The following is a 26,788-nucleotide window of genomic DNA, read 5'->3' as shown; positions in this document are numbered from 1 at the left end:
GCGAACGCGAGCGAATGGCGCGCGCGGATCGTGCGAGGTGCCTGGTTTACTGGAGCGGAACGACGCGGCGAAGGCGAGCGGACGCGCGACCGGGCGTCGCGCGCGGTGCGAGGCGAACGAACGTCAGTGGAGGAGAATACAGGGAAGAATTACACGCGGGAGATTGGCGATCACCGGGCGACGACGTCGGGGACGCGTTCGGCGTTCGCGTCGGCGAACGCGTGGGCGTCTTCGTTCGTCTCCATATCGGCGATGGCGATCCCCAAATCGCGCTCGATAACCGCGCACAACGGCGTGAGAGGGAGCGTGGCGAACGGTTCTTCGATTTGGATCCCGATCTCGTCGATGCCGAGGATGAGATAGGCGAGGGTGAAGATGCACGGGACGCTCATCCAACCCATCGTCGGGACGATGACGAACGGGAGCGTCAGGAGCCAAATCACGAGAGACCGCGCGGTGTGCCGCGTGAAACTCAGCGGAATAGGCGTGGCGATGATGCGCTCGCAAATGCCTCCGCTAAGACCGATGTTGCTCACGCTCTCTTCGATGTTCCAGTGTATGTCGCTCGGAAGCCCCTTTGCGAGCGAAGCCTTGAGCGTCTTCGAGATGAGCAAGAGCGTGTACAGACATCTATTCCCGGTCGACACGGATTCGAGCACTTTCTCGGCGAGCGCGGGTTCGGTAATACACCGACGCACGGCCTCGTCCGGGATGTCTTTGAACGCGGTGGGATCGGTCGGGTCCGAACGCGTACGACCGCTGCGCAGGCGAGCCTTGAGAACGTACGCGTACGCGGTGACCAACTCAAGCAACCTTCGACGAAGTCTCTTATCCGGAATGTACATGGACAGTCTCGCGACGTCGCGACAGTGTCTGATGAGCGCGCCCCACGCGGTGCGCCCCTCGACAAAACGAGCGTAGCTCGAGTTGGTGCGGAAAACCAGCACCAAGCCGCACAACGTGCCGAGCAGTGAGTGCGCCGAGGCCGGTAGCACCAACTGCGCCATGGAAAACGCCGGGAACGGTAAGGCTATTTGCATTTTCGCCGCCGCGAGCGCCACCACGGTCGGAAGCGCGACGATGCACGCGGTGTACGCCGCCAACGCCGTGCACGGCTTGAGCAAGCGCGAGAACACCGTGCTCTGCGGAATCGTCAGGAACTCGACGATGAACCTATCCACCATGCGATGTCGCTCCCACTTATCCTGATCCATCAACTGTGAGATCGAGGTCCCCGAGGAGATGAGCGTCTGATTTAAACCCGGATCACGACTGAGCAAGAGCTCTCGCACCGTCGCTTTTTTCTCCGCCTCTGTCTCCGCCCGCCTGCGAAACTGAAACTCCCCGCGCCACCCCTCCGTGCCCCCGCTCCCAGCCTCCTGGTCCACGTCGTCTTCATCTTGGTCGTCCTCGGAGATCTTTCCGAGCGCGCGCGCGCGTCCGCGTCGACCATCGCGCGCGGCGTCGAAAGAGAAACGACGCGAGACGCCCCCCTCGGGTGTTTTCACTCGACGCGACGCGACGACGACGACGCGTGGACGCGACGACGACGCGGGCGCGCGGGCGGATCTCACGACGGGGTTCACGATCGATCGCGCCTCAGCGCGCATCGCGCCGCGCCTCGAGTCGGCGAGCGCGGGAGTGGGGTGGACGACGGGTCGCGGTTGGTTACACCTCACGCCGACGCGGGCTTGGAGGCGCGGACGTAAAACGTGCGAGGCACGACGTCGGCGCGAAACGATCGGGCGTCCGTGGGGACGGGCGATGGTTTAGAACCCGTCCATCGACCGAAATCACATCCCGCTTCGCCGAGCTGCGCCGCGAGGTCGAGCGTCCAAGGCGCGAAATACTCGACCGGAGGCGCGTCGCACGCGGACATCCACATCGCTCGCGCGGATTTTTGTTCACCGCGTCCGAAGCACCGAGCGAGCTTGGCGCGTAAGGGATCGCTGCCGCGCGCGCGCGCTAAAGCGGCGGGATTGACCACGGACACGACCAGCGCGCTGGAGTGCCCTCCCATGTCGAAGCATCGACGGAGCATCGAGCGCGCGACGCGCGGCGAGAGGTAGTACATGAGCCCCTCCAAAATCCATACGGTGGGTAAACCCTCTCTGAATCCGCTCCCTCGAAGCGCTTCGGTCCAATCGGTGCGTTCCATGTCGCAGTGCACGGCGACGCGTCTGTCGCACAGCGTCAACTCCGCGTCGCCCATTATTTCTCTCTTGCGCTCGAGCACGCTCTCGACGTCCACCTCGAACACCGTCGTGTTCGTCCTCGCCTCCGCGCTCGGCGCCTCCAGTCGCCACGCTCGCGTGTCGTACCCGGCACCGAGTAAAACCACCTGCCGCGCCGCCTCACCCCCACGCGCTCGATCGATCGTCGCTAAGTATTCCACCGCGGCGTCGTCGAAGAACTTTGTCCGGATGGCGACGCGTCCGTCGTCGCCTCGTCCTCCCCTCGCCCTCGACCTCGCCCCCGTCCGTCCCGCCGTCGACGTCGACGGATTATCATCACCATCCCCCGGCGCGCGCGACCGTCGCTCGCGCACGCGCGTCATCGCGTCCGTCCCAGCGAGCGCTTCGGCGAATGGGTCTCGAATCAATCCATTCGCCCCTCGCGCGTGTTCGAGCGCTCGCAGCGCCGCGATCGACGACGCGGTGTCGCGCACGCGCTCGGGCACCGCGGACGCGGACGAGGGCGCCATCACGCGCGCGCGCGCGTCGCGCGGTGGTGCCATCGGGTGCGAATGTCTCGACACAGACCGACGCGTGGTCGTTACGCGGGCGACGACGGGCGTCGGTCGAGGGCGATCGGGGCCGCCGACGACGCCGACGATGATGCCGACGCCGCCGACGCGGCTCGCGGCGCGGCTCGCGCGCGGGGTGGACGTCGGCGGCGTGGGACGCGCGCGCGGTGGACTCGTCGTCGGTCATCCAGTTTCGAGCGCGACGCGCGCGTCCGCGCGGTCGAGATCGAGGCGCGGGGGGGCGAGTGACGACGCCGAGAGCGCCGCGTCGTCGTCGGGACGATCGGGGGCGGCGCTCGCGGTGGGAGATGTCGCAAAGTTGGCGGCGCTGCGCGGGACGCTTCGACGGGCGTCGAGCGACGCGGAGACGGAGACGCCGACGACGCGCGCGACGCCGACGACGCGCGGCGGTGATGATGATTCGATCGCGACATCACGGAGAGGGTGCGCGACGCGCGTGCGCGCGACCAAGGCTGGACGCAAGGGGAAGACGGCGACGCTCGCGGGACCGGTTTTGGGAACCGACGCGAGCGCGATGGTGAAGGAGCTCAAGCGCGCGCTCGGCGTCGGCGGCGCCGTCGAGGCGAACGACGCACCTATGATGAAGACCATCGCACTTCAGGGCGACGTCGTGGACGAGGTTGTGACATTTTTACGCCACCGCGGGTACGTCGCCGCCGCCCGCGGGTGAGCGCTCATCCGTCTCGTCCGCGTCCTAGCTCGTCCGTGGAACGAACTCAGACCTCGCGCGCGACGGCATCGCGTCCCATCGTCGTCTCTCTGTCTCCCGTCCCGTCGTCGTCTCGTCGACGCGCCCTGGACGTGCGGTGCGATCGCGTCGGCGGCGCGGCGCCTCGACGGGGTGCCAACTTTCACCCCGAGTTAATGCGGCCCGCGGCGCCCTGCGATGCCGCACTCCGCGCCCTCGACCATGGCTCGGACGAAGCAAACGGCGCGTAAGAGCACCGGCGGGAAGGCGCCGCGAAAGCAGCTCGCCACCAAGGCGGCGCGTAAATCTGCGCCCACCACCGGCGGTGCGTCCCTCGACCGAACGCGTCGTCGCGACGCGTGGGAGAGATCTCGAATCGTCCCGTGGGTGCCGCGCGTGACGTGAATCGCGACACTGACGGATGATTCGTCCCCCGTGCAGGCGTGAAGAAGCCGCACCGATACCGCCCGGGTACGGTCGCACTGCGTGAAATCAGGTGCGTCGATGATCGATCGTTTCGACGCGACGTCGGCGTCGCGCGCGCGTACGGGGGGATAATTCGTCTCGGACGCGCATCGGCACGCCAACCCTAAGTACTCTGGCTGGAGAAGAGTTGACTGACGCGCCGACGCTTCGTCGCGATCGATGAACGCGCAGAAAGTACCAAAAGTCCACGGAACTGTTGATTCGCAAGCTTCCGTTCCAACGTCTCGTGCGAGAAATCGCGCAGGACTTCAAGACGGACCTGCGGTTCCAATCCACCGCGGTGCTCGCGCTGCAAGAGGCGTCCGAGGCGTACCTCGTCGGTTTGTTCGAAGACACCAACTTGTGCGCGATCCACGCGAAGCGAGTGACCATCATGCCGAAGGACATTCAGCTCGCTCGACGCATCCGCGGCGAGCGTGCTTAAGCGTGACGAGATGAAACACGTACTGTTTTTCACACGTTCCCACCGGCGAGTCGGACCGCCACGCGATCGAAGTCTGAAAATGAACGACGTTCGCGCACCAGCGCGTCTCGACCAAGCCGAGTCATGATGTACGCATCACGTGATTTGTTACCCATCTTGTAAAACGAAAATTCGAATAAATGAGCTCAATTACTAATTACTAATTACTCGGTACTGAAAGTCGCTCCGAGCTTTGTGAGCCGAATGTACGCGTCGACAAAGTCTTCAAAGAAGGCTTCCTGATCCTCTGCGTACTTCTTAATCCAAAGCATGCTCTCCGCATCTTCTCGCATGTACTTGTCACTGGGTAAACCGATGTGTTCGGCCATAGATGCCTCGTCCTTGGTCATGTTTGGTTTATGCCACGGATCGGCGACGAGCGTGACGTAGTAGGCGTTATCGAACGTGTACATGTCACCGAATCCCTTTCCCCCTATCGTGTGAGCGCCCGCGAGCGCGACCATATCGCGTGTATCTATACCACTCCTCGCGAAGTGCTCGCGCATGTCCTTTCCGCTCAGAGTCTGCTCTGGCATTCTATTCTCTGGATCGGCCGACGTCGCGTCGACGCGACCGATCGGGACGCGCTCCAAAAACGAAGGTCCACCGGTGATCTCCACCGCGTACGCCCCAGCGCACGCGATCATGTCCGAGAAAGATACCTTACCCTCCGCTGCGGTACCTTGCAGACCGTCGTACGCGTTCTTCACCGGAGTGAGCCCTCGCTTCAGGCCGAAAGACTCTGGTCGGCTGAGCTCGTATCGCACGCTCCCGTTCATCCCTCCATCCTTCTCGCTCGCCGAGTGCGTCCCGGCGTCGTGGAAAACCAACCGTAACACCGCTGGGCACTTCGACGTCGGCACTTCCCTCTCCAGCGACGCTCGAATCGCTCGTCGAATCGCTCCCTCGTCCGCCCTGCGCGTTCGGACGTCGCGCGCGGTCAGTTCTCTCGACGCTCTCGGACGTCGTGTACGCTCTCGAACGCTCGCACGACGCGGTCGACGCGCGCCAGTGTGTGACGCCCGATCGCATCCCGTTCGCGATCGCGTCTCGATCGATCGCACCTCTCGAGCGCGAGCGCGACGTCGGGACGAACGATCGTTCGCGCGAACGCGCACGCGAGGGCGACCGAGGCGACGTCACGTCTGGTGAGCACGGGCGCGCGATCGACCTTCGAGCGCGTCGTCGACGAGGACGACGGTCGGGGAGACCTCGAGGTCGGTGCGGACGCGGACGCGCGCGCGGTGGCGGGCATCGCGTCGAGGGCGAGAGACGCGCTGTGAGGCGGGCGCGAGGCGCGCGCGAAGACGCGGGAGAGACGACGCGGGGAGACATTTCGAGGGATTCGTGCTCGGAGCGAACGTCCATGGCGTCGCAGATGGGGAAACCGATGATTGGAGTTCTCGAGCGAGGCTTTGACGGTGAATCGATGGCGAAGGAAACGACGTTCGAACACGAGGGAGCGGCGGAGACGCTCGGTGAGCCGATAGAAGCGCGGGATCGACGACGTCGCGAGACGACGGAAGATACAGCGCGAGCGGTGAGTAAATCCATCGTGGAAGAGGATGTCAACGGCAATCACATGGATGTTTCGGAGGATCTCGACTCGGCGCACGATCAGCCGAGCGTGCACTACTCGCGCATGGTTTTTCCTTCCGTCGCTCGCGTCACGGACATCGTGCGCATACCCGCGCGGCTTTTCGTGACGATTTTGGCGTTGGTGTACATCCCCATCGTCATCCACACTCAAGTCGTTCTTACCGTGCTCAGCTTTTGGGCGATATCCATCGCGAAATCTACCATGATGTGGGTGCGACCTCTGCTCTCGACATCGATGTCGAAATCGACGGGATGGGAGGCGTTGTACGACCACGTCGCCCACGAAGTCGATGATTTCTCCGAACGAACAATGTTTCTTTTCCCTGGCACACCGAAGACGAACCACGACTCAAAGAAATCGGACTCAATGAGACCTCGGTGAGATGCCAGAGCTGAACGAGAATGAGATGGACGCGCGCTCGACTGATTTTACTAGTCTAGAGTCAAAACTACACGTCGCGCACGGATCCTCGTGCGCGCGCGACCTAAAACTTTATCGGTTTCAGCGGTAGCGCCCGCGTTCCCGACAAATCTAACTTTGCGTCCAGCTCCTCGTCCACCGGTCCCACGAGCGCTCTGTTTCGTACGGGCGACGCGCGCGCGACAGTCAGTCTCTCGCCCATCCCGTTCGACGTCGCGTCGCATCGATCGCGTCGTCGCCCACGCACACGTTATCGCCTCGAATCATGTACACGCCCAGCGGGGCTTCCTCCACCCCCGACTCGCTCGAGTACACGCGCTCGGCGCAATCCTCCAGGATGACATTCGTCACTTGGTCGAATCCCCGGAGCGTTCCCACGACGTGTCGACCGTCGTTCGTGAGCACGTGCACGCGCGCGTGCACCATGGGCCCCAGCGCCCCCCCGTTCGCGCTCATCACGCGACGCGCGCGACGCACCGTCGCCCAAGCCGAGGCCGCCGCGTCGATCGCGCGCGTCGATGCGCGTGTGACAATGGTATGCACAATGGTATGTATGCGTCGTAGTACGTACCACGTGTCCGAGAATCTCTTCCCCGCGGCACCCCCACCCGCCCCGATCGCGCGCGCCGCACTCGTCGGTGGACCGGCGACGTCGTCGCGCTCGACCGCGGCGCGCGCGCGGTCCGGCTCGCGCGTGAACGCACCGAGCGCGGGCGTGTTTTTTCTCGTCGCTCCATCGCGCGCGCGGCGTCGCGACGCTCGATCGCGCGCGTCGAGCGGTCGAAAGCCGCGACCGCGACATCGTCCGCGTCGGGCGCCGGCGCCGAACGGGTGGATCGTGGAATCATCTGTGATTCAGCGCCGCGTACGAGGCGCGCGGGGGTGGACGTGCGAGCGGGAGGGGTTGAAAGAATCCTCGGCATTGATCGAGCGCGTCTCGTGCGCGTTCGAGCGAGCGCGCGCGCGTCGGGGGTGGGATCGAGATCGGGCACGGAGGGGTGACGCTTTCTTGAGTCTTGACTCAAGGCTTTGACCAGCCGAAACCTCGGGCTCGTGTCGCGAGAATCTTTTCGTCATCAGGACAACTCTCATTCGAATTCGGCGTCGACGGGGTGCGGCGACCGCGAAGTATCAGTGCTAGAGATCGATGTGTCACTAGCCGAGCGTCGATCGAAGATACGGAACGGAAGGCAAAGAAGTTGAAATCCAGGGAGAATTCTTGACGTCGAGACTCTTTCAACACCATGGCGACGGCGGCGAACGGATCGCATCCGCAGGCGGCGATGCGAGACGAAGAGATGCAGACGAGTGATGATGCAGTGATTCAGTCGGATCCATCGACGATGACGAACGGTAAGATCGCAAACTCGGGTCCGCCGTCTCCCACGGAGCGTGAGGTGGCGCCCGCTTCGCGAGTCAGCGCGGAGGAGCAAGCGGTGGAGGATTTGGTCGACGAGGAAGAGACGGAGACGACTAAATTCGTGGAGTGGGATCCGACGGGTCGCTTTGGACGCACCACGGAACTTCTCGGAAGAGGGACGTACAAGAATGTGTACAAGGCTTTCGACGAAGAGGAAGGAATGGACGTCGCGTGGAATCAAGTCAAAGTTCACGGCTTACCGGCTGCTGAAAAGCAGCGCTTGCTGGGCGAGGTTGAAATTTTGAAGAGACTTGATCATAAAAACGTCTTGAAGTTCTATCACTCGTGGAACACCGTCAATGAGAAGACGGGCGAAGTGAGCGTGAACTTTATCACCGAGGCGTGCGCCGGGACGTTGAACAAGTACGCAGCAAGGTTCAAAAACAACTTGGATATGCGCGCTGTGAAGAGTTGGGCGCGTCAAATTTTGCGCGGTCTGGAGTACTTGCACTCTCACGAGCCACCGATAGTCCATCGCGACCTTAAGTGTGACAATATCTTTGTCAACGGCAACGCCGGTGAGATCAAGATTGGCGATTTGGGCCTTGCAGCCATGTTGGATCATCAGCGCACACACAGCGTTATCGGCACGCCTGAGTTCATGGCGCCCGAGTTATACGAAGAAGACTACGACGAACGCGTGGACATTTACTCGTTCGGAATGTGCCTCATGGAGCTCGTCACTTTTGAGTGTCCCTACAATGAGTGCAAAAATCCGGCTCAAATTTACAAGCGCGTGTCTAGCGGTGTCCTGCCGGCGGCGATGGAAAAGGTCAAGGAGAAAGGCGATGACATTTACGAATTCATTTCCCTCGCAATCGCTCCTGCCGATGAGCGGCCGTCAGCGGCGCAGCTTCTGGAGCACGCGTGGTTGAAGAAGAAGGAGAAGAAAACCATGGTGCCGCGTCAAGTGGTCGAGGAAGAACCCGAGGTACCGAGACCGATTGTGCATGAAGTTGATGAGGAAGAACCAACTGTGCATGCGAGCGTCGACGATCTTCGTCGGGTGCCGCGTGTGCCTTCGGAATCAGAAACCGAATTCGCGAGAGAGCACAAGCGAGGCGCTTCTCTAGACGTGAGAGTCAAGGGCACATTTTTGGAGGATGACTCGCTTCGACTGCGGCTGAGAATTGCCGATGACGCCGGTCAGAACCGAACTGTGGAGTTCCCTTTCAATACTGGGATAGATAACTCCCGTTCGGTGGCAGCAGAGATGGTGCAAGAACTCGGATTGGACAATTCCGCCATTGACACAATCGAGAGAGAGATTGAGAAAGAAGTCAAGTATCTGTGGGAAGAGCGGCGGGGTTACTGCGAGCGCGATACGAGCCACGATCCGATCAGATGGGACAGCGTCGATGGTAGCGGTGCGTCCAGTCCTGAAGAGAAAACTGCGCGACAAGAAGTCATCAGAGCGGTTGCCGCTGAAGGAATGAAGCCGTCGGCATCAAACGAGTCGCTCTCTGAACGAGTCTTAGTGGACGACCACGCGCTTCCGTCTCAAATCTCTCCGATCGCAACGATGATAGCGCGCGAGGAGCTCGCACGAGATCTTGTGCGACCAAAAAGTGCTCTCGATGCTTTTATTTCGAAGCAAGATGCCCCTGCTGCGCGCTTGAGCAGAGCAGGTTCGGGCGACGTTTCGCCGACGCGGCCTTCACCCATGCAGTCTCCTTCTCAGCCCACGCCCGCCCCGTCGGCGGCGGAAATGTCGAGGACGCTAGAGCAACTTGAAGCGGCGAAGCCACCGCGAGCACCGGTCTCGAATGCTCAGCCGATGCACTCTGAGATTCTGGCGACCGAACTGCGACACTTGGCGTTGCAGGACGAAATGTCAGAAAGTGCTCATTACGGAGATAAGAGTTCTGATGCCGGTTCGTTTGTGAATGAGGAAGAAATGGAAGAAATGGAAGAACTCCGCATGTTAGAAGAGCTTGAACAGCAACAGCAAATAGAGGAGGCTGAAATGAGGCAACGACACAAGAGTGAGCGTCAACAAACGCTGCGCTCGCTGCACACCAAACGCCTTGAGCGAACAGCGAGCCGTATGGCATTACTCAACAACTCCGAGAATGGATCTGAATCCGGCCGCGCGGAAGAGCAGACTGGCCGCGAAGTCCCTGTCGCACCACCGGCCGCACCAACGCTGGCCCAGACGCATCCGACGACGAGATTGAGTCAGACGAACTTGCAGATCTCAAGTCACACAGGCTTGCCTCCGCAGCACCCGCATCCGCCGCCACAGGCTGCAGCTCAGCCCGTTCACCTGCCGCCGGCTCAGCAGTCGTCTCAGCAACATCATGCTGCACAAGTTCAGCAACCTGTTAACGCAACGACGAATGCGGTTGAACAAGTGCAAGCTGCTGCTGTGCCCACTCCCCCGGCGCAAGTGGCTCAACTGCAATCAGAGGCTGGAACGCTCAGCAGAACGACATCACAGGGCTCTATGCCAAGTGAACCAAGTGATCCAAAGATGACTGGCGAATCGGAACTCACTGAGGAGGAGAGATGTAAGCTAGAGAAGGAAAAGAAACGCAAGGAAGCCTTGGCAAAGATGCAGATGATGGAAGAGAGTTCCTTGCTGTCGCTCGACAGTAAGACCAAGGGGGCAAAAGGTTCGGCCATGAGTCTAAGCGCTGCCTTGAAGAAGGACTCCTCCGACGAGCTTCAGCTTCAAGCAGAAGTGCAATAGTATCCTGTGCATTGAATTTAGAATTTAGCAGCAGCAATGTTTGTCTGTTTGTCATGAAAACAACTCTCAAGCAAACCGCCACGCTCTCGCAAGAAATGATGCGCTAAAACAAATAATGATGCTCTCACAATTACAATGCTTTTAAGCGCGGCTTCGTGCTCTCATGACTTTTATCCGACGGAACCTTCGAGCTTGAGACTCATAAGTTGGTTCACTTCCGCGGCGAACTCTAAAGGAAGCTCGTTGAACACCTCGCTGCAGAAACCCGAGATGATGACGCCGACAGCTTCCTCCGGATCGATACCACGCTGTTGGAAGTAGAATAACTGGTCTTCACCAATCTTCGACGTCGAAGCTTCGTGTTCTACCCGAGCGCTCGGTTCCTTGACTTGAATGTACGGATAAGTGTTCGCACCAGCCTTGTCGCCGATGAGCATCGAGTCGCACTGAGAATAGTTGCGTGCACCCACGGCGTTCGGACCGACTTGCACCAAACCTCTGTACACGTTCTTACTCTTCCCGGCGCTGATACCCTTGCTGACAATGCGACTACGAGTGTTTTTGCCAATGTGAATCATTTTAGTACCAGTGTCCGCTTGTTGCGCGTTGTTCGTCAGAGCGACAGAGAAAAATTCACCGATTGAGTTATCGCCGGCGAGCACAACAGATGGGTATTTCCACGTGATGGACGATCCCGTTTCGACTTGGGTCCACGAAATCTTGGAATTGTCGCCCTTGCACAAACCTCGCTTGGTGACAAAGTTGTAGATGCCACCCTTACCATTCTCATCTCCAGCGTACCAGTTCTGCACCGTCGAGTACTTGACCTCAGCATTCTTTCCGGCACTGATTTCAACGACGGCAGCGTGCAGCTGATTATCGTCGTAAGCCGGGGCGGTGCAACCTTCCAAATAACTGACGTAAGAATCGTCCTCGGCTACGATTAAGGTGCGCTCAAACTGTCCTGCAGATTCGGCGTTGATGCGGAAGTAGGTCGACAGCTCCATTGGCGACACGACTCCCTTGGGGATGTACACGAAAGACCCATCGCTGAAAACCGCGCTGTTGAGCGCTGTGAAGTAATTGTCTGCAACTGGAACCACCGATCCGAGGTGTTTCTTGACCAGTTCCGGATAGTCGTGAACAGCCTCAGAGATAGAGCAAAAAATTACACCTGCCTTGAGCAAATCCTCCTTGAACGTCGTCCCGATGGACACCGAATCGAAGACGGCGTCGACGGCAACGTTGGTCAGACGCTTCTGTTCATTTAGAGGGATTCCGAGCTTGTCGAAAGTGGCCAATAATTCTGGATCGACCTCGTCGAGGCTCTTTTTCTTTTCCATTGACTTTGGCGCGCTGTAGTAGGATACGCCCTGGTAGTCGATTTGCGGATAGCTGTTATCGCTCCAGTCCGGTTCCTCCATCGTCAGCCACTTCCTGAACGCTTTCAATCTGAAGTCGAGCATCCAATCCGGTTCGTTCTTTTTCGCCGAGATCATGCGCACGACGTCCTCGCTCAATCCAGCTGGAATGGTCTCCGTCTCGATCGTCGTGCTGAACCCCCACTTGTAGGGCTTGTTGAGCATCTCCTGAATGCGGTCGACCTCCTCCTCCTTGGCGCTCACCGGAGAGATTTGCACCGTTCCCGTGCCCTCACTCGCGGTCTCCGAGTCACCGGCGTTCGCGGAGGCGTCGCATCTCGGTGAAAACCTCTCGCGAGCGTGCCCACGATGAGCCGTCGCTGAGAACTTCTTCGTGCGCGCTCGACGATCGAGCGCTCGAGCGTGTCTGGGACGTTCGATCGCTCGCGCGGACGTCGTCGCGACGTGCGCCATCGTTCGAGTTCGAGGCCACGGAGACGCGTCGACGACGAGTGACGACGGCGCGGTGTCTCGGGCCCCTTCTATCTGGAGTCCCACTCGGCGAGTTGTGACTCGTGTGTTCGGAAGACTGATGATGTCACCGCCTCAAACGCCGCGGGCGAGGAACGCGCGAGGACGCGCGGCGACGAAGCCCGCGGATGCGGTGTCTACAACGAAACATTCTTTATTATTCGCGATTTTCTTCGTTCGCGGAGGACGCGTTCGCGGTGCGCTCGGCCACGATGGCTCGGCCGCGCGCTTCCAAGCGCTCGCGCTTCGCCTTGGCGTCGTCATCCTCCTCCCGTTGGGAGTTTTCGGATTTCTGAACCTTGGCGCGAACGGCAGCTAGGGCTGCGGCGCTCGCTGACGTTTGTGCGACGTGCTGTTCGTTCGATGCCGCGGCGGTGGCGCGCGCTTCCATGGCTCGTCGTCGTCGTTCTTGTAACGCGCGCGCGGCGGCTCCCACGGGAGCGGAGACGCGAGCGATGACGGGTCTCGCCGCGGGTGGAAACAGAGCGGCAAAGGCGAAGTCTGCGCTGCTATCTCCGCGCTGACCCGTTCCGTGAGGCTGGAAGAATCTCAAGTACACCCAAGCCGAGTACGCACCCCAGATATCGAAGAGATACAGCCCGATGTGATGGTGTCGCCCACCACTCATGAAGGCGTACATCGCCGTTCCGCATAGGTAGTAACCGATGAGTTGTTTGTTGCGAAGCGACCGCAGAGACGCGCAGTCGTCCCCGCCAAAGTTCTCATCGTCGAATACCGGTTCCTCTGGCGACGTTTGACGAAGCGCGAGGAGCATCGCGGCCAGGACACCGTGAAAACCGGAGAAGCGCGCGAAGAGATAAAACTCGTCAAAGCCGCTGAAGACGTACAGCGCGCACATCGAGAGCCAACTCAGAGTCGCCGTGGCGACGTTCACGACGACGACGAATCGCGCGAGCTCTCGCGCGCCCCACACCGGCTCCAGAATATTCCCAATGTACAGCAATCCGCAGCAATCCACGACGCACCCCGCGATCGTGAGCTCGTAGTACCCGCTCGTCGCGAGCGTCCACGGGCGCGACATCGCCTTGAACGGCGTGAGCGCCGCGAACTCATCCAACGCCTTTCCGAACACGACCGTTCTCGCGACGCATCCCCCGATCAGCACCCCACACGTCATTCTCGTGAACGCGCACGACGTCTTCGCGCTTCGCCACAGATTCCCTCGCACCGTTCGCCCTGCGTTCGCACCGTGTCGTCAGTCCCACGCATTCGCACGCGCATTCAAAATCATTCACGCACCCACCGCCTTGGCGACGACGACAAAGGTCCCGTCGTCGGCATCTTCCGACGTGCTCGCATCCGGTCGTCCGCGCTCGACGTCCGCGGACGCCATCGCGCGCGCGCGTCCGAAGTCCTCGGCGTCGGCGCGTCGCGGCGTCGGTGTCGCACACACACACGCGCGGCGCCGACGAACCGAGGGCACCGCGCGCGCGCGTCGTCGCCCTTACACGACGCGCGCGCGCGACGTCGAGGACGACGCGCGCGAAGAAGAGGGCGTTCGACACCGCGCGCGCGACATGCACGCGGGGCGAGACGACGACGCGCTCGAGGCGGTGGCGCGATGCGCGCGAACGGGCATCTGTCCGAGGGCGTGGCGAGACGATGATTCGCACGGGTTCGCGCGCGACGTGGCGACGGTGATGCGAACGAAGATGCTCGCGTTCGGGGATGCGTACTTCGGCGCGCGACGAGAGCGCGGGGGGAGGGCGAGGGAGGACGGCGCGAATGGGGCGCGGGACGCGGCGGCGGAGGACGACGGAGCGGAGGGACGAATGACGGCGGGCGCGGACGAGGGCACGTCCGAGGGACAGACGCGGGAGGGGAGCACACCGATAAAGCGCCGGAAAACGACGGGCGAGAGCGAGGTGACGGCACCGCTGGACGAGGACGACGAAGGGGAAATTGCGAGCGCGTCGACGTCGGAGGCGATGCGGCGAGCGTACGAGCAAGACGTGGAGAGAATAGCGTCGACGTGCGTCGCAGCGCACGATGGGGACGCGCCGTTCACGATTCAACGAATTTGCGAACTCGCGTGCGACCCGGAGAGATATTACACGACGCCGTACAAGTTGGCGACGGCGATGTTGAAGCTCTTCGCGGTGACGCAGACGGTGGATCGCCCGGGCGGAGTCAGCGTACCGGTCGCATCGAACGATGAAAAGGTCATCGTCGAGAAAAAGACGAAAGCCATGGAGAGAGACGCCCGGGATCCGATCGCGATGGAACAAAAGGCGTTCATCGCGGCGGCGTTTCAAAAAGTCACAGACGACGCCAAGGCGGTGTACGAGGATTCGATCTTACCCCCGAGACCTCCATCGCCCACGAGAGTGTACACATGATGCGTTCGTTCGCTTGCAGTAGTGCTCAGAGTAGGTTTTTGACAATAATACGATTTAGGACGATTTCGAAACACCGCGTGAGAGACCGCGCGTAGCCCAAGACGATACATCACAACCCGACGCGCGTCCCCGATGACGCTCGACGCGACGGTACGCGAGCGAACGCATAGAAGTGCCCATGAGGACGACGATGACGACGATGAATACGAACGCGCGGCGCTTGAGCGCGTGCGCGAGTGCATGGAGGCGTGCGGCGCGAGTGTCGATGACTCGAATCGTCACTTGGGCGGAGCTATTTTAAGCGAACCGGCACGCACGCTCGATGAACACGACGCGCGAGAAGAGAACGGAGAGATCGAAGAGTTAGCCTTAGCCACTATTATGCGCGACGATGGCGCGCACGATGAAGTGCGCGTGGTGGAGTCCAAGGTGTACGTAGACGACGAAGAGAACGGCGAGGCGAATGGTCATGGCGATTCACCGGCGCTCGCGCAAGCCCTGGAGGATGAACGAACGAAGAGGCAAAGCCTGGAGGGTGAACTCGACGCAAAGGATGCGGTACACGCGAATGCACTCGAGGCTCTCGCTCAAAAGATGCGCGACGCCGAGGCGGGACGAGCGGAGGCTGAGGCTGAGGTGAGTCACTTGCGAAGCGAGCTCGCGAGGATGGAAACGGTGATTCGACAAGAAGAGGGTGTCATACGATTACGTCTCGAGGCCGAGCACGAAGTTAGAGTTGGAAGATTAGCCACCGAGCTTGATCGCGTGCGAGGTGAGCTCGAAGCGCGGTCGCGGGATCTGGAAGAGACGTTCGAGCGCAACGAAAAAACGTTTGAAGAGCTCGAACGCGTGCGCGAACACCTGTTAGGGCGATTGAAAACCGAAACGCAAGGTATCCTAGGCACGGTTGACCGTGTTTTCGATGTCTTCGGATCGATTTCGAAGAGCTTACATCGAATCGACGCGGAAACGCCCCGGGTGTCGCAGATCGTTCCATCCAAACGAGATAGAACGCTCGTCATCGATGTGGCGAAGCACGCTTCGCGCGGTCACGCACTCGCCACCTCCGATCCGAGCACACCCACGAACTCGCGCTCGAGTCGACGATCGGGCAATGTTAACGCATTCATCCCTCCGGGGCGAAGGGATACTTCTTCGGGAGCGACTGCATCACAGCAGCAATCCGCCTCTCGACGATTTCAGTTATCCGCTCATCCCGATAGAAGAGCGAAGCCAGTCACCTCCAACAAAGGACTCGTGGGTTACGCCAACGCGCATTGACGAGAAGACGGGGAGCGGGGTGGGGCGATGGATCATCGTACCTCTATAAAAAATACCTAATCTTCTAGCTCGTCCCGACGATGAACGAGTTGCGAATTCGCTTGACTGAGTTACCAGTCGTGCGCCACTGCGCGGGAGTGGCATCGATGCTCAGAACGTAAAGCGTACCATCGACGATAGTGGCAGAAATAAGATAAATGTGCTCCGGATACAAGCATCCGACAGCGCTCGGACACGATTTGGGAGGCGGCGACGCGACAAGTTCCCAATCATAGAAGATGCGTCCTGAGTCCTTCTCCACGCGCTTTGCCGCACCGAGTAGATCAGCTCGACGATAAGAATCATCCAGCTCATCTAATCCCAGCGCTTTAGCCACTTGCACGTCCTCTGGCTTGCCCAAATCGACGATAGATTTCGCGCCAAAGTCCTTCTTGGCGTACACGAGCGCGTTCCTCACCGCCTCGCCGTTCACCGGGTCCACAAACGTCCCCCACTCCGTGCTATCGCGTTTCGTGTCGCTCTCACTCACTTTCCACAGACTACTGACTTCAAATGCGCATGGTTCGACGCCGTCGACGCCTCGTAAGCTTTCCCTTCGTTCGAAAGTTTGTTCCCCACTGTTGCGACTCATGACGTCTCGCATGGCGCGCTCAACCTCCTCCATCTCTTCCTCGAGCTCATCCCCGCCGCTCGCTTCGGTGCGCTCGGTCGCGGCGGCGCACATCACCGCCACGAATCCCACGATGCCCCGACACATCGCTCGACGCGTCGGTGCGTCGACCGCGCGCGAGCGACCGACGCGCGTTCGTTCGACGTCATCGCTCTCGCTCAGTGATGCTCGGTCGACGCGAGCGGACGCGCGCGAGGACGACGCGCGAGGACGCGCGCGAGGACGTCGCTCGCGCTCGCGTTTGGCGGCGACGACGATGGACGGACGCGCCGTCGAGGCGAAGGACATGACGAGCGATGTTCGCGCGCGCGGCGCGCACTGCGGCGGCGTCGCGGTCGAGCGCGCGTCAGAGCGATGACGGTTGTGCTCTCATTGGCGCAAACGTACATCGGTTGGTATTTCACAAGATAGCGGGTCAATTTCGAACGGCGCGACGCTGATACCTCCGCGGCTTCGCATCCGAGCGCAAGTAATCGTCCAGGGGGTCCGCCATCTTTGGCAAGGCGTTGAACCCGCCCTGAACTTTTTGACGCGGCTCTCCGCTCCCGCCGGGCTGTCGTCGCGCTTGGCCACCGCGAAGATGATCGGTGTTATGCGTGCCGACGGAGTGGTCATTAAGACCGAAATATTGTCTTGCCTCATCGCGAGCGGTGCCGTCGCCTTGTTGTCTCAAGTTTTGACCATTGAAGACGTTCGGCATTCCCGGCAGAGACTGAATCCCGAGCCCAGCGCCCGCGTTCTGGTGGTACGGGTTCGTCGGGTCTTTGTTTTGGTGCTCCAACATCACTTCCTGCTCAGCACTTCGCATGGCCTTTTCCATTTCAGAAAGCGGACGCTCGGGCTCTTCCGCTTTAGGTGGAATTCCGGGCAACGATGGACACACCTCGATGCGTGATTGCACGGCGTTCGCCGACACCTCGGCGTCCCTCTGCGACATGAGCGTGTCGTAAGATTTACCAAGCAAGGTTTGGAGCTCGTCGTCGACGGCCTTTTTACCAATGACCATAGTGAAATCGCCAGCTCCGAGACCGAACCGCGCTCGGACGGCGTGCATGATGGCAGCCACCAGTCGGTGCTGGTGCTGCGCTCGGCAGTTGAGCGAGAGAACGAGTGTGGTGCCCCCAGCTTTGCTCTTCTCGTCAGAATTTGCTTCCGACGTCTTATCGAGCTGCGCCGAAATGACTCGTTTGAGCTCTTTCGCGACTCTCCCGATGCGACGAGCTCGTTCCTCTTCTGCCTCTTCCGACGTGTCCTCTTCAGTATTTTTGAGAAGCGTGTGATCAAACGTCTCGTGGGCTCGCTCGATCCTGTCCTCCCGACGACGGTTAATGTGGTGCATGACTTCGTGAACCTTTTGTCGGACAAAATAATTTGCGATGCAATCGTTGCGATCCGCACCCGTGCCTTTGAAGCTCACGTCATATGCTTTGACGAGTCGAATCGCTTTGACGCGAAGAGAAAGAAGAGAGTGTGGTGAAGTGGATTCAGCGGCCGTGGCGGCGACAAACTTGGTGATGGCGTCCCGCGCGACATCTGGCACGTGGTCCCATATCGTGAAAACGGCCAGACCACCGGTAGAGCCGCACGTCGTGCCGTCTTCCGTGAAGCTCACCGCGCCGTCAAGAGAGTGAATCTCCTTCACTTTTTTCACCCAATCTTTTTGCTTCGGCGTCGGTTCGGCGTAGAGCGCCGCCAGACGCTTCTTCACCGCCTTCTCAATGGCCGCCTTCATTTCATCCTCCGATAATTCTTCCTTCTCCTCTTCCTTCTTCTCGTCGTCTACATTTGCTTCCGTCGACGACGACGTCTGCCTCGTCACGGAGGCGGTCTCGAAAGTCTCGTCCGCCGAGCGTACTTCCTCGCCACCCGCGCCCGTGGTCGTAGAGTCATCTTTGTCTTCCTCATTTTCATCCTCCACGACGTTCATCTTCCCTACATCAGCCGCCGAGTCCGCGTCTTCTCCCGTCCTCGCGTCCTCGTCCTCCGCCGCGACGCGCGTTCGCGACTCCGTCATCGTCGCCTTCGATGTTTCCGCCTCCTCCTCGTCCGCGATGTCTTCCACGACACCCCTCGCACCCGTCGTCGTCATCGTCGACGCGTTCATCGTCTGTCCCGCCCCCCCAGCCGCGGTCGTTCGCGTCACCCCCGATTCGGTCTCGAGCGCCAACACCCCGATCGCGCGCGCGACGACCGCGACGCACAGCGCGACGACCGCCCCCGCGCGCGGTCGCGGCCGTCGTCCTCGCCTATGCGTCGACGTCGACGCCATCGCGCGCGCGTCGGCGTCCGTCCGCCCGCGCGCGTGGACGATCGATCGCGATCGCGCCCACGGTCGGTCGCGCCCGTCGATGGGTCGAGCGCGTCGTGTGGGCGAACAGTACGCCGTGGCGTCCCTCGACGTGGATCAAAGACGACGATCGCGGTCGCATCGGTCGGTCGATCGATCGGTCGGTCGATCGATCGATCGGTCGATTGGTCGGTCGATCGGTCGGTCGGTCGGTCGATCGAAACGTCGATCGAAAGGTCGGTCGGTCGTCGTGTGACGATTCGTGTCGCCGAGGATGGACGCGCGTCCGAGAGCGCCAGGGCGCGACGGGCGAGCGATGGCGCGAGGCGAGAACGGGGACGAGGACGGGGTCGAGGGCGTGGAGCTGGAGATGGCGCGCGCGTACGAGGACGCGCTCGGACGGGCGCCGCGGGAGGGGACGGTGAGAGAGGCGCGCGCGTACGCCGGACGAGCGCTCGCGCGGGAACGCGGAGAAGGCTTGGACGGCTCGAAAGAAGAGATGGAGGCGAAGTGCGCGCGAGTGGCGATGATATCTCGATATCTCTCGCGCGCGCTCGAGAAGAGGGCGGGCGTGGGTGAGGAGGAGGATGCTCGAGACGCGCTGAAGACGCGGGCGGATTTCGACGTCCTCGTGCGAGAGCTGAGCGCCGCGTACGCTCGGTACCGCGGTGACGACGATTCAAACGTCTCGTGGTGTCCGCCTAGCACGTTTGAACGTCGAACGGTGAAATATTGGGTCCATCCAAGAGACGTCGTTCCGCTACAGTTGGAGATTTTGAAGCGTCTGCCCATTTTGGACTTTCGAGACCAACGCGTTGGCAAAGACGACCGCGAGAAGGATCAACGTGATGTCAGCGATAGATCGATGATCACGTCCGTGTATCTGGACAACTCAAACTGTGAAGTGTATCGTTCGCGCCTCGTCCGCGACCAAGGGGCGACGCTCGTTCGATGTCGTTGGTACGGAGGCGGTCGCTGGGACGACGTCTTCATCGAGCGAAAGACGCACCATGAATCTTGGTCCGGAGAGAAGAGCGTAAAGGAACGAGTGAAGATATCGAGAGCGACCGCGGTGTCAATTTTCGATGGACACACGCCGCTTCGTGATCTTCCCGCTTCAGATTCGGATTTGATAAACGAGGTACGGAGTTTGGAGATTGATCGTCGAAACATAAAACCGGTGCTCATGACGAAATATCGTCGCACCGCTTTCCAACGTTCCGATGGAAATCAGATACGGATTTCGATCGACACGGAATTGCAATGGCGGGATGTGCGCGACCTCGGAACTCGGGCAATCTCCAAATCCTCGCTTCATGATTTCTCTCCGCCATTTGCGTACGCCGTTCTCGAGGTGAAGCTCTCGTGTTCCGAGGAAGAGGAACTTATGGAGTGGATCGACGAGGTGACATCCACGTTCGATGTCATACAAGTGCATAAGTTTAGCAAGTTTCTTCACGGATGCGCGATGCACTTTCCTCGAGACGCCTTACACACGCTCCCGCACTGGTACGCGATTCAGATGACGGTTGGCGCAAAAGCTCGCGCGCATAGCGAAAAAGAGTCTCCTGATCTGGACATTGAGCGCACAGAATCATCGAGCTCCTTTACGGAGCTTTTGCGCACCCTGACTTCGGCGGTGGTGTGTCGACAGAAGGCAAAAGCATCTTTAGGTTCTTCGAAGAAGGAGGATGAAGGACGAGACGACGTCGAAGCGCCAGAAATGCGTCGACGATACATGCCAGTTAAAGTGGAGCCAAAGACTTTCTTCGCGAACGAGCGCACTCTTTTGCAATGGCTTTCTATGTCAATACTTCTTCTTTTCCTTGCTCTGGGACTGATGGCTGTCGATTTCGGTGGTGGTGACGGCGGCGCGGTGCCGTTTGCTGACGCGTCGAACGCGTCGTACACGATGCGAGGCCATTCCTTTGCTGGTGCCGTTTGCGGGATGATCATAGCCCCAATCGCGATACTCTTCATGCTCTACGCGCTATGGACGTACATGGTTCGAGCATGGCGAATAGCGCGTCGTGAACCGAGTACGAGATACGACGATGTTTTTGGACCGGTGGCGTTGGTCGCAATCCTCGTCGTCGTCGCGACAACCGCTGTCATCCTTAGCGCAATTTCTGTCGATTGGAACAACGTACGATACGATCGACTCTAGATTGACTTGGAATGGAAAAAATGAAAAAATACTTTGATTTTACATGAGGCGAACACGGCGTCGCCCTGTTGCTCGCTCGAGTCCCACTCACCGTGACTCTGCCAAAGCGGCGTCCTTCTTCTTCTTTGCCATTTCGCGAACCGCCGGTAGCGCACCCGGTGGCGTACCCTTCTTTCCAATGTTGTATACGCATGCGTACGGCAGAATGAGAGCGTCGGGGTCGATCGCGGCGCAAGCCTGGCGGATGGTTTCTTGCACCGCGCTCACCAAGGATTCCTCCGACGCGACCGGTCCTAAACTCGCGCGAACAATGTGCGTAAATCTGTGATCGCTCTCACTCGGCTTTGAGCACTTCACAACTTCAAACAAGGACGCGTCTTGGAACTTGTCCGCCCCCACGAGCGCTTGGGCGGTCGAGATCCCAAACTTTAATGCCCAGGATGAATCTGTCGCGACATCGGAGGGATTCTTCGCCTTGACGCCGATAAAGAGCACAACGTTTGCCTCATCAAAACCGAAAACAGGGATGTCTCTCCCGGCTTCGATCATCTCCAGCCTCTTTGCGTGGATCCTCGAAAAGGGTGACGTCCCGCTTTCGTCGTTCGGGACGTACGTCGCCACTTCTTTGCAAGCCAGTAGGTGCTCCACTTGATTCGCGTGTCCCATCTCGCACGCGTCGATGAGGTCTTCGAACACGGCGAACGCGTCACCAGGCGCGACGCTCTCGAACAGGGCGACGTTGAAGCACGAATTCGGTGTCTTCGAGTCTATTTTTTGTTCCCCATTCCCGAGCGCGTAGTGAAAGTGCGCGCTGACAAAGTTCGGGTGAAACCGCGCCACCTCGATGACGTGCAGCGCGCCCTCTAAAAACGTCCCGAAGATCGGTCTGGGCTCGTCCAGGGTGTCGTACACGTGAAACATCACCGTGCCATCGTACGTGGACGCCGGCGTCGACGCCTCGGCGACGTACGCGCGAACGTGTAGACGAGAATGAGTTACAGACGCGCGAGTAACCTTACCCATCGAGCGGGGAATCGACGGGCGATTCGACGCCACGCCGGCGGCGCACGCGCGCGAGGGACGCGCGAGCATGACGACCGCTTCGTTCCGTTTCGCCCTGCCGCGTCGAGCAGACGCCCACGGCTTGCGCCCGGGAGAAAGTGGCGCGGAACGTCCGCGTGGGGGCCGAGAGCCGAGGAAGGAAAACTTGGCTCTGGGCCAACGCGAGGGCTTGTTTATTGTTTTCGGTGTGTTGAGATTGCTTTACAAAACAGTCCATCATGGCTTACAAGGTGCCCTCCGCGGTGACATTCCAACCCTGCGGGTACTCACCCGCGCCGCGTCCTACGGCGGCGTTCGTAGGCACCCAACGCGACGCGTCCGCGGCGGAGCTGCGAAAAGCCTTCATCCGCATGTCGGCGAATCCCAAAAAGTCGAAATCAATCGAGCTATATTTGGCTTGAATCACCGCCCACAGGGCCCAGAAGGCGTGCGTCACCGGAGTCCAAGCCGCAACCTCCTCCTCGAGCGAATCGACGTCCGCCGACGACGAGGGAACTCCCAAATAAGATGAGTAAAACTCCCGACGGAGCGTGTGCTCGGGGTACTGATCGTAGTTGCACTCGAAACCGGCGAACTCGCAAAATAAGTTTGCCATATCGAACGCTCGAGGACCGTAGTCAGCGTACTCGTAATCGATCAGGGTCAAGTCGTCCGTCTGACGGTTGATGAGGAAGTTTCCGGCGTGAATGTCGTTGTGGCAGTAAACTGTGTGGCTGTTCACTTTGTCGCACCTCTCGCGAACCACCTCGAAGAGGAGGTGACGCGCTTCGTCGTCAATCTTTAAACCTTCAAGCACGGCTCGCTTGGCGCTATCGCCCTTGAACACTGTATGATCTTTCGTCACGCCGTATGCCAGATCAAACCAAAGCTGCAAGGTGTCCCAGATGGCGTGCGCGCGCGAGTGCTCCATGCCGCCCGCTCGAACGACGCGAGGCGCCAGGTCTGGATGCACTTCTTTGTGCAGACGTCTCATCTGCAGAGCGACCCGTCGGAGCAGCGCACCGCCACTAGCAAGCTCTTCCGGCGCGATGCTATCCGCCTCGATAAACTCTTCCACCAGTCCGTTCGCGAAGACGCCCAAAACTCTCGCCCCAAAGCCGTGCTCGTTCAAAACGTGCGTCGTCTCTCCTTGAACCTTGCGATGGGTGATGAACCGCTCGGTCCCCTTCCCAAACACGCGCACGACGACCATTCGAGCGACGGTCTGTCCCTCGACCGTCGTCTCATCGTCGGACACGCGTCTCACCTTGAATAAGGCGTTGGTGATGCCTCCGCGAACCGGGCTCACCTCGAGCGCGTCGTCGCGTTCATCTTTCCACCCTCGCACCGTCGCTCGAGCGATAAACTTCACCCCCGAGTACGACGCGTTCTGTTCACGCTCAACATTCAGTTCCATCGTCAATCGCACCGGGAGCGGGGTCGTGCACCGCACCAGCCCCTCGTCCCGATCGTCCCCAGCCCGCCCCAGCGCGCCGCGCGCGAGATGTGGATACTCGGCGTCATCGTCCTCGTTCGCCCCCGTCGACGCGTCCACGTCCACGTTCTCCCCGCACGACGCGTCCGAGGAGTGTCCACGCATCGATCGTCGCTTCGCCGCGCTCTCCACGTCCGCGCTCTCCACGGACGACGTCGCGGACATGCGTCGGGCGTCGTTCAAACGCGCGTCGGCCGTCACCGCGATCGCGCGCGCTGACACGCCTGAACCCTAGATCGATCGATCGATCGCGCGCGCGCGCGGTCGTCTCGATCGACACCGCGACTGGACCACTTAGTACGAGACGTCGAGCACCCATGGGTCGACCGTTTTTGGCGACGGCGCACGCGATCGGGACATGGAAAAATTTTGTATCACACGGGTTCAGAGACTCCCTACATCGATCGGTGATGGACGACCGCGACGACCGCGCGCGCTCGGGGCGCGGCATCGCGCGGATGCCGATCGAGTTCGATCGGTGGGCGAGCCGATGAAAGGTGCGGCACCGATCGAGACCGATCGACTTCGATCGGTGGGCGAACGGATCACCGACGGACGGACGCGCGGTGCCGCGCGCGGGGTCGATCGACGCGCGACGGAGACGTGCGGTCGTGTGCGCGAACAGTGCGACGGCGCGATCGTGCACGGTGCCGCCGACGCGACGCGCGACGCGTGGGACGTCCCGAGGGTGCGATCGCGCGATCGCGAACGATCGTTGACGTCGACGCGCGACCGCACACCGCGCGCGCTCGGACGGGAGCGCGGGATGATCACCGCGCGCGCGCCTGTGGTGGCGCCCGCGTCGTCGCGCGCGCGCGCGCGAGGGGGGCGCGGCGACGCGCGAGGGCGGTGCGAAGGGGTCGCGCGCGGGGTCGCGCCGCGCCTGGGACCGAGCGAACTCGCGCAGGTGAGCGCGAAGACGACGGTGGTGGGGACGCCGGCGACGCCGCGCGCGACGCCGCCGGCGACGGTGATCGGTGCCGGCGTCGCCGTCGCCGCGCTCGGCGTCGCGCTCGCGGCGAAGAAGGCGACGACGGACGCGCCCGCGCTCGCGAAGAAGCAAAAGAGGATCGTCATCGCGGGCGCCCCGGCGAGTGGGAAGGGGACGCAGTGCGAGATGATTGTGAAAAAGTTTGGTCTCACGCACATCTCCGCCGGTGATCTCCTCCGCGCCGCGGTCGCCGCGGGCACGGAGGCGGGGAAGAAGGCGAAGGAGTACATGGACCGAGGGGACTTGGTGCCGAACGACGTCGTCGTCACCATGGTGAAGGATCGCCTCGCGCAACCGGACTGCGCCAAGGGGTGGTTATTGGACGGTTATCCGAGAAGCGAAGAGCAAGCCCAGGCGCTGATCGAGAGCGGGATCAATCCAGATCTTTTCCTGTTGCTCGACGTTCCAGATGAAATTTTAATCGACCGCGTCGTCGGCCGCCGCTTGGATCCAGTGGACGGCACGATTTACCACATGACTTTCTTCCCGCCGCCGACGCCGGAAATTGCGGCGCGCTTGACCCAACGCAGCGACGATACCGAGGAGAAGGCGGCGAACCGTTTGGCGGTTCACCACCGCAACGTGGACGCCGTCGTCGGCAAGTACGCGAACATCATGAAGAATGTCGACGGTAACCGAGCCAAGCAAGACGTCTTCAAGGACATCGAGCGACTTATTAAGGCTATGTGATCCGTGGGATGAGCGCTCGGGCGCGCGTATTGTTCACTGCAAGGCTATTTCGGAGACGGGGCTGGTTCGCGTTTCGGGTACGCGCGCAAACTTAGCCGACAAAATTGATTCCCTTATTAATTGACGCCTGTAGTTCTGGTAACATGTTCTCCATCGCCCGCTTCTCGAACGGAGACATAGCGCCCGGCCCCGAGACGCGTTCGACGCCGTGTTTCCCCAACAGAACCTTGGTGGCGAAGAACGGCGCGCTCGCGACGGAGCTCTCCACGTACGCGCACGCCCAGATTCCCGACTCACCGCTCAGTCCCCTGAGACAGGCGTCCGCGAATTCCGCCGCGGCGGCCGCCATGGAAAGCGTCGCGCTTCCCGCGCCACCCTTCGCCTCGACGACCTCGGTGCCCCCGTTTTGAATGCGACGCGTCAACGCCGCCGCCTCTTCATCCGTAAACGCGCAACGCGGAGTCGTCTGCGAGAGCAGCGGCAAGATGGTCGCCCCCGCGTGTCCACCGATCACGGGAACATCAACGATCGTGGGATCGTCGAACCCCTTCGCTTCGGCGACGAACGTCCTCGCTCGCATCACATCCAGGTGCGTCACTCCCATGAGTTTGCGCGCGTCGTAACAACCGCTTCGCTTGAACACCTCCGCGGCGATGGGAACCGTGGAGTTCACGGGGTTGGATATGATGTTCACCAGCGCGTTGGGACACGAACGAGCGATCGCTTCGCAGAGCGTGCGAACGATCCCGGCGTTGACGCCGAACAAGTCGTCCCGCGACATGCCCGGCTTGCGAGGCACCCCGGCGGGGACGACGACCAAGTCGCACCCTCGCAAACACGCGTCCAACTCGGCGTCTCCCACGTACGCGCGCACTTTCGCTCGCGTATTAATGTGCGACAGGTCCACCCCCACCCCTCGGACCACGGGCGCGACGTCGTACAATCTGAGCTCTCGCACGCGCGCGTTCGCCTTGACGAACGCCGCGAGCGGTTGACCGATCCCTCCCGCGGCGCCGAGCACGGCGACGACGAAGCTCGATCGCCTCGACCCGATCGCGGCGACGCCGAAGAACCAATCGAGGACGCCCACGCCATCGGGCGCGCCGTCGTCGTCGGCCCCGGACGTCGGCGCGACGTGTCCAAGCAATCCGCGCACGCGTCGCCCCGCGCTCGACATCGCCTCGCGATCGCCCCGCGCGCGCGTTCGACGCCCGCGATCGTCCGCGACGTCGACCGCGAGGCGATCGTCCGCGGCGCCCGCGGCGAGGTGGCGCCGCGCGCGCGGGCGCGTCGATCGCGGGCGCGCGAGACGATTGTCACTGCGCGATGCGCCCGGCACCGCGCGTCGCGCGCGGTGACGCCGCTTCGGACGCGCGCG

General features: G+C 61.1%; 19 protein-coding genes across 19 annotated transcripts; 8 read left to right on the top strand and 11 right to left on the bottom strand.

Moving 5' to 3' along the window:
• Positions 1-170: 170 nt before the first annotated feature.
• OT_ostta08g00230 (Bestrophin/UPF0187) lies at positions 171-1,610 on the bottom strand (the record flags this gene model as incomplete). The annotated part of the gene is made up of 1 exon (XM_003080547.1): positions 171-1,610. One exon carries the CDS (start codon positions 1,608-1,610, stop codon positions 171-173), a length of 1,440 nt encoding a protein of 479 aa, XP_003080595.1.
• Positions 1,611-1,675: 65 nt separating this feature from the next.
• On the bottom strand, positions 1,676-2,704 carry OT_ostta08g00220 (Leucine carboxyl methyltransferase; the record flags this gene model as incomplete). Its single annotated transcript, XM_003080546.2, has 1 exon — positions 1,676-2,704. One exon carries the CDS (start codon positions 2,702-2,704, stop codon positions 1,676-1,678), a length of 1,029 nt encoding a protein of 342 aa, XP_003080594.2.
• A 133-nt stretch (positions 2,705-2,837) lies between these two features.
• Positions 2,838-3,437, top strand: OT_ostta08g00210 (Translation initiation factor SUI1; the record flags this gene model as incomplete). Its single annotated transcript, XM_022983474.1, has 1 exon — positions 2,838-3,437. The coding sequence occupies one exon, from the start codon at positions 2,838-2,840 to the stop codon at positions 3,435-3,437; it is 600 nt and encodes a 199-aa protein (XP_022840892.1).
• A 240-nt stretch (positions 3,438-3,677) lies between these two features.
• Positions 3,678-4,365, top strand: OT_ostta08g00200 (Histone core; the record flags this gene model as incomplete). The annotated part of the gene is made up of 3 exons (XM_022983473.1): positions 3,678-3,780; positions 3,897-3,951; positions 4,113-4,365. The coding sequence occupies 3 exons, from the start codon at positions 3,678-3,680 to the stop codon at positions 4,363-4,365; spliced, it is 411 nt and encodes a 136-aa protein (XP_022840891.1).
• Positions 4,366-4,568: 203 nt separating this feature from the next.
• Positions 4,569-5,659, bottom strand: OT_ostta08g00190 (Haem peroxidase, plant/fungal/bacterial; the record flags this gene model as incomplete). Its single annotated transcript, XM_022983472.1, has 2 exons — positions 4,569-5,319; positions 5,469-5,659. The coding sequence occupies 2 exons, from the start codon at positions 5,657-5,659 to the stop codon at positions 4,569-4,571; spliced, it is 942 nt and encodes a 313-aa protein (XP_022840890.1).
• Positions 5,660-5,770: 111 nt separating this feature from the next.
• OT_ostta08g00180 (unnamed product) lies at positions 5,771-6,385 on the top strand (the record flags this gene model as incomplete). Its single annotated transcript, XM_003080542.2, has 1 exon — positions 5,771-6,385. One exon carries the CDS (start codon positions 5,771-5,773, stop codon positions 6,383-6,385), a length of 615 nt encoding a protein of 204 aa, XP_003080590.2.
• A 103-nt stretch (positions 6,386-6,488) lies between these two features.
• Positions 6,489-6,880, bottom strand: OT_ostta08g00170 (Ribonucleoprotein LSM domain,eukaryotic/archaea-type; the record flags this gene model as incomplete). Its single annotated transcript, XM_022983471.1, has 2 exons — positions 6,489-6,579; positions 6,672-6,880. The coding sequence occupies 2 exons, from the start codon at positions 6,878-6,880 to the stop codon at positions 6,489-6,491; spliced, it is 300 nt and encodes a 99-aa protein (XP_022840889.1).
• A 788-nt stretch (positions 6,881-7,668) lies between these two features.
• On the top strand, positions 7,669-10,536 carry OT_ostta08g00160 (Serine/threonine-protein kinase, active site; the record flags this gene model as incomplete). The annotated part of the gene is made up of 1 exon (XM_022983470.1): positions 7,669-10,536. The coding sequence occupies one exon, from the start codon at positions 7,669-7,671 to the stop codon at positions 10,534-10,536; it is 2,868 nt and encodes a 955-aa protein (XP_022840888.1).
• A 170-nt stretch (positions 10,537-10,706) lies between these two features.
• Positions 10,707-12,371, bottom strand: OT_ostta08g00150 (SUF system FeS cluster assembly, SufBD; the record flags this gene model as incomplete). Its single annotated transcript, XM_022983469.1, has 1 exon — positions 10,707-12,371. One exon carries the CDS (start codon positions 12,369-12,371, stop codon positions 10,707-10,709), a length of 1,665 nt encoding a protein of 554 aa, XP_022840887.1.
• A 214-nt stretch (positions 12,372-12,585) lies between these two features.
• OT_ostta08g00140 (Protein of unknown function DUF1751, integral membrane, eukaryotic) lies at positions 12,586-13,782 on the bottom strand (the record flags this gene model as incomplete). Its single annotated transcript, XM_003080539.2, has 2 exons — positions 12,586-13,625; positions 13,689-13,782. The coding sequence occupies 2 exons, from the start codon at positions 13,780-13,782 to the stop codon at positions 12,586-12,588; spliced, it is 1,134 nt and encodes a 377-aa protein (XP_003080587.2).
• Positions 13,783-13,966: 184 nt separating this feature from the next.
• On the top strand, positions 13,967-14,788 carry OT_ostta08g00130 (Protein phosphatase 4 core regulatory subunit R2; the record flags this gene model as incomplete). The annotated part of the gene is made up of 1 exon (XM_003080538.2): positions 13,967-14,788. One exon carries the CDS (start codon positions 13,967-13,969, stop codon positions 14,786-14,788), a length of 822 nt encoding a protein of 273 aa, XP_003080586.2.
• Positions 14,789-14,920: 132 nt separating this feature from the next.
• OT_ostta08g00120 (unnamed product) lies at positions 14,921-16,069 on the top strand (the record flags this gene model as incomplete). Its single annotated transcript, XM_003080537.1, has 1 exon — positions 14,921-16,069. One exon carries the CDS (start codon positions 14,921-14,923, stop codon positions 16,067-16,069), a length of 1,149 nt encoding a protein of 382 aa, XP_003080585.1.
• A 64-nt stretch (positions 16,070-16,133) lies between these two features.
• Positions 16,134-16,826, bottom strand: OT_ostta08g00110 (Mog1/PsbP, alpha/beta/alpha sandwich; the record flags this gene model as incomplete). Its single annotated transcript, XM_003080536.2, has 1 exon — positions 16,134-16,826. One exon carries the CDS (start codon positions 16,824-16,826, stop codon positions 16,134-16,136), a length of 693 nt encoding a protein of 230 aa, XP_003080584.1.
• A 328-nt stretch (positions 16,827-17,154) lies between these two features.
• Positions 17,155-19,008, bottom strand: OT_ostta08g00100 (unnamed product; the record flags this gene model as incomplete). Its single annotated transcript, XM_003080535.2, has 1 exon — positions 17,155-19,008. One exon carries the CDS (start codon positions 19,006-19,008, stop codon positions 17,155-17,157), a length of 1,854 nt encoding a protein of 617 aa, XP_003080583.2.
• A 334-nt stretch (positions 19,009-19,342) lies between these two features.
• On the top strand, positions 19,343-21,193 carry OT_ostta08g00090 (Domain of unknown function DUF202; the record flags this gene model as incomplete). The annotated part of the gene is made up of 1 exon (XM_003080534.2): positions 19,343-21,193. One exon carries the CDS (start codon positions 19,343-19,345, stop codon positions 21,191-21,193), a length of 1,851 nt encoding a protein of 616 aa, XP_003080582.2.
• Positions 21,194-21,280: 87 nt separating this feature from the next.
• OT_ostta08g00080 (unnamed product) lies at positions 21,281-22,216 on the bottom strand (the record flags this gene model as incomplete). The annotated part of the gene is made up of 1 exon (XM_003080533.2): positions 21,281-22,216. One exon carries the CDS (start codon positions 22,214-22,216, stop codon positions 21,281-21,283), a length of 936 nt encoding a protein of 311 aa, XP_003080581.2.
• Positions 22,217-22,478: 262 nt separating this feature from the next.
• OT_ostta08g00070 (Choline/Ethanolamine kinase) lies at positions 22,479-23,894 on the bottom strand (the record flags this gene model as incomplete). Its single annotated transcript, XM_003080532.2, has 1 exon — positions 22,479-23,894. The coding sequence occupies one exon, from the start codon at positions 23,892-23,894 to the stop codon at positions 22,479-22,481; it is 1,416 nt and encodes a 471-aa protein (XP_003080580.2).
• A 601-nt stretch (positions 23,895-24,495) lies between these two features.
• OT_ostta08g00060 (Adenylate kinase) lies at positions 24,496-25,410 on the top strand (the record flags this gene model as incomplete). Its single annotated transcript, XM_003080531.2, has 1 exon — positions 24,496-25,410. One exon carries the CDS (start codon positions 24,496-24,498, stop codon positions 25,408-25,410), a length of 915 nt encoding a protein of 304 aa, XP_003080579.2.
• A 91-nt stretch (positions 25,411-25,501) lies between these two features.
• OT_ostta08g00050 (Lactate dehydrogenase/glycoside hydrolase, family 4, C-terminal) lies at positions 25,502-26,587 on the bottom strand (the record flags this gene model as incomplete). Its single annotated transcript, XM_003080530.2, has 1 exon — positions 25,502-26,587. One exon carries the CDS (start codon positions 26,585-26,587, stop codon positions 25,502-25,504), a length of 1,086 nt encoding a protein of 361 aa, XP_003080578.2.
• Positions 26,588-26,788: the final 201 nt, after the last annotated feature.

The sequence above is a fragment of the Ostreococcus tauri genome, assembly GCF_000214015.3.
Source record: "Ostreococcus tauri WGS project CAID00000000 data, contig chromosome 08, whole genome shotgun sequence".
NCBI lineage: Eukaryota > Viridiplantae > Chlorophyta > Mamiellophyceae > Mamiellales > Bathycoccaceae > Ostreococcus > Ostreococcus tauri.
This window is presented reverse-complemented; position numbering and strand designations above follow the sequence as displayed.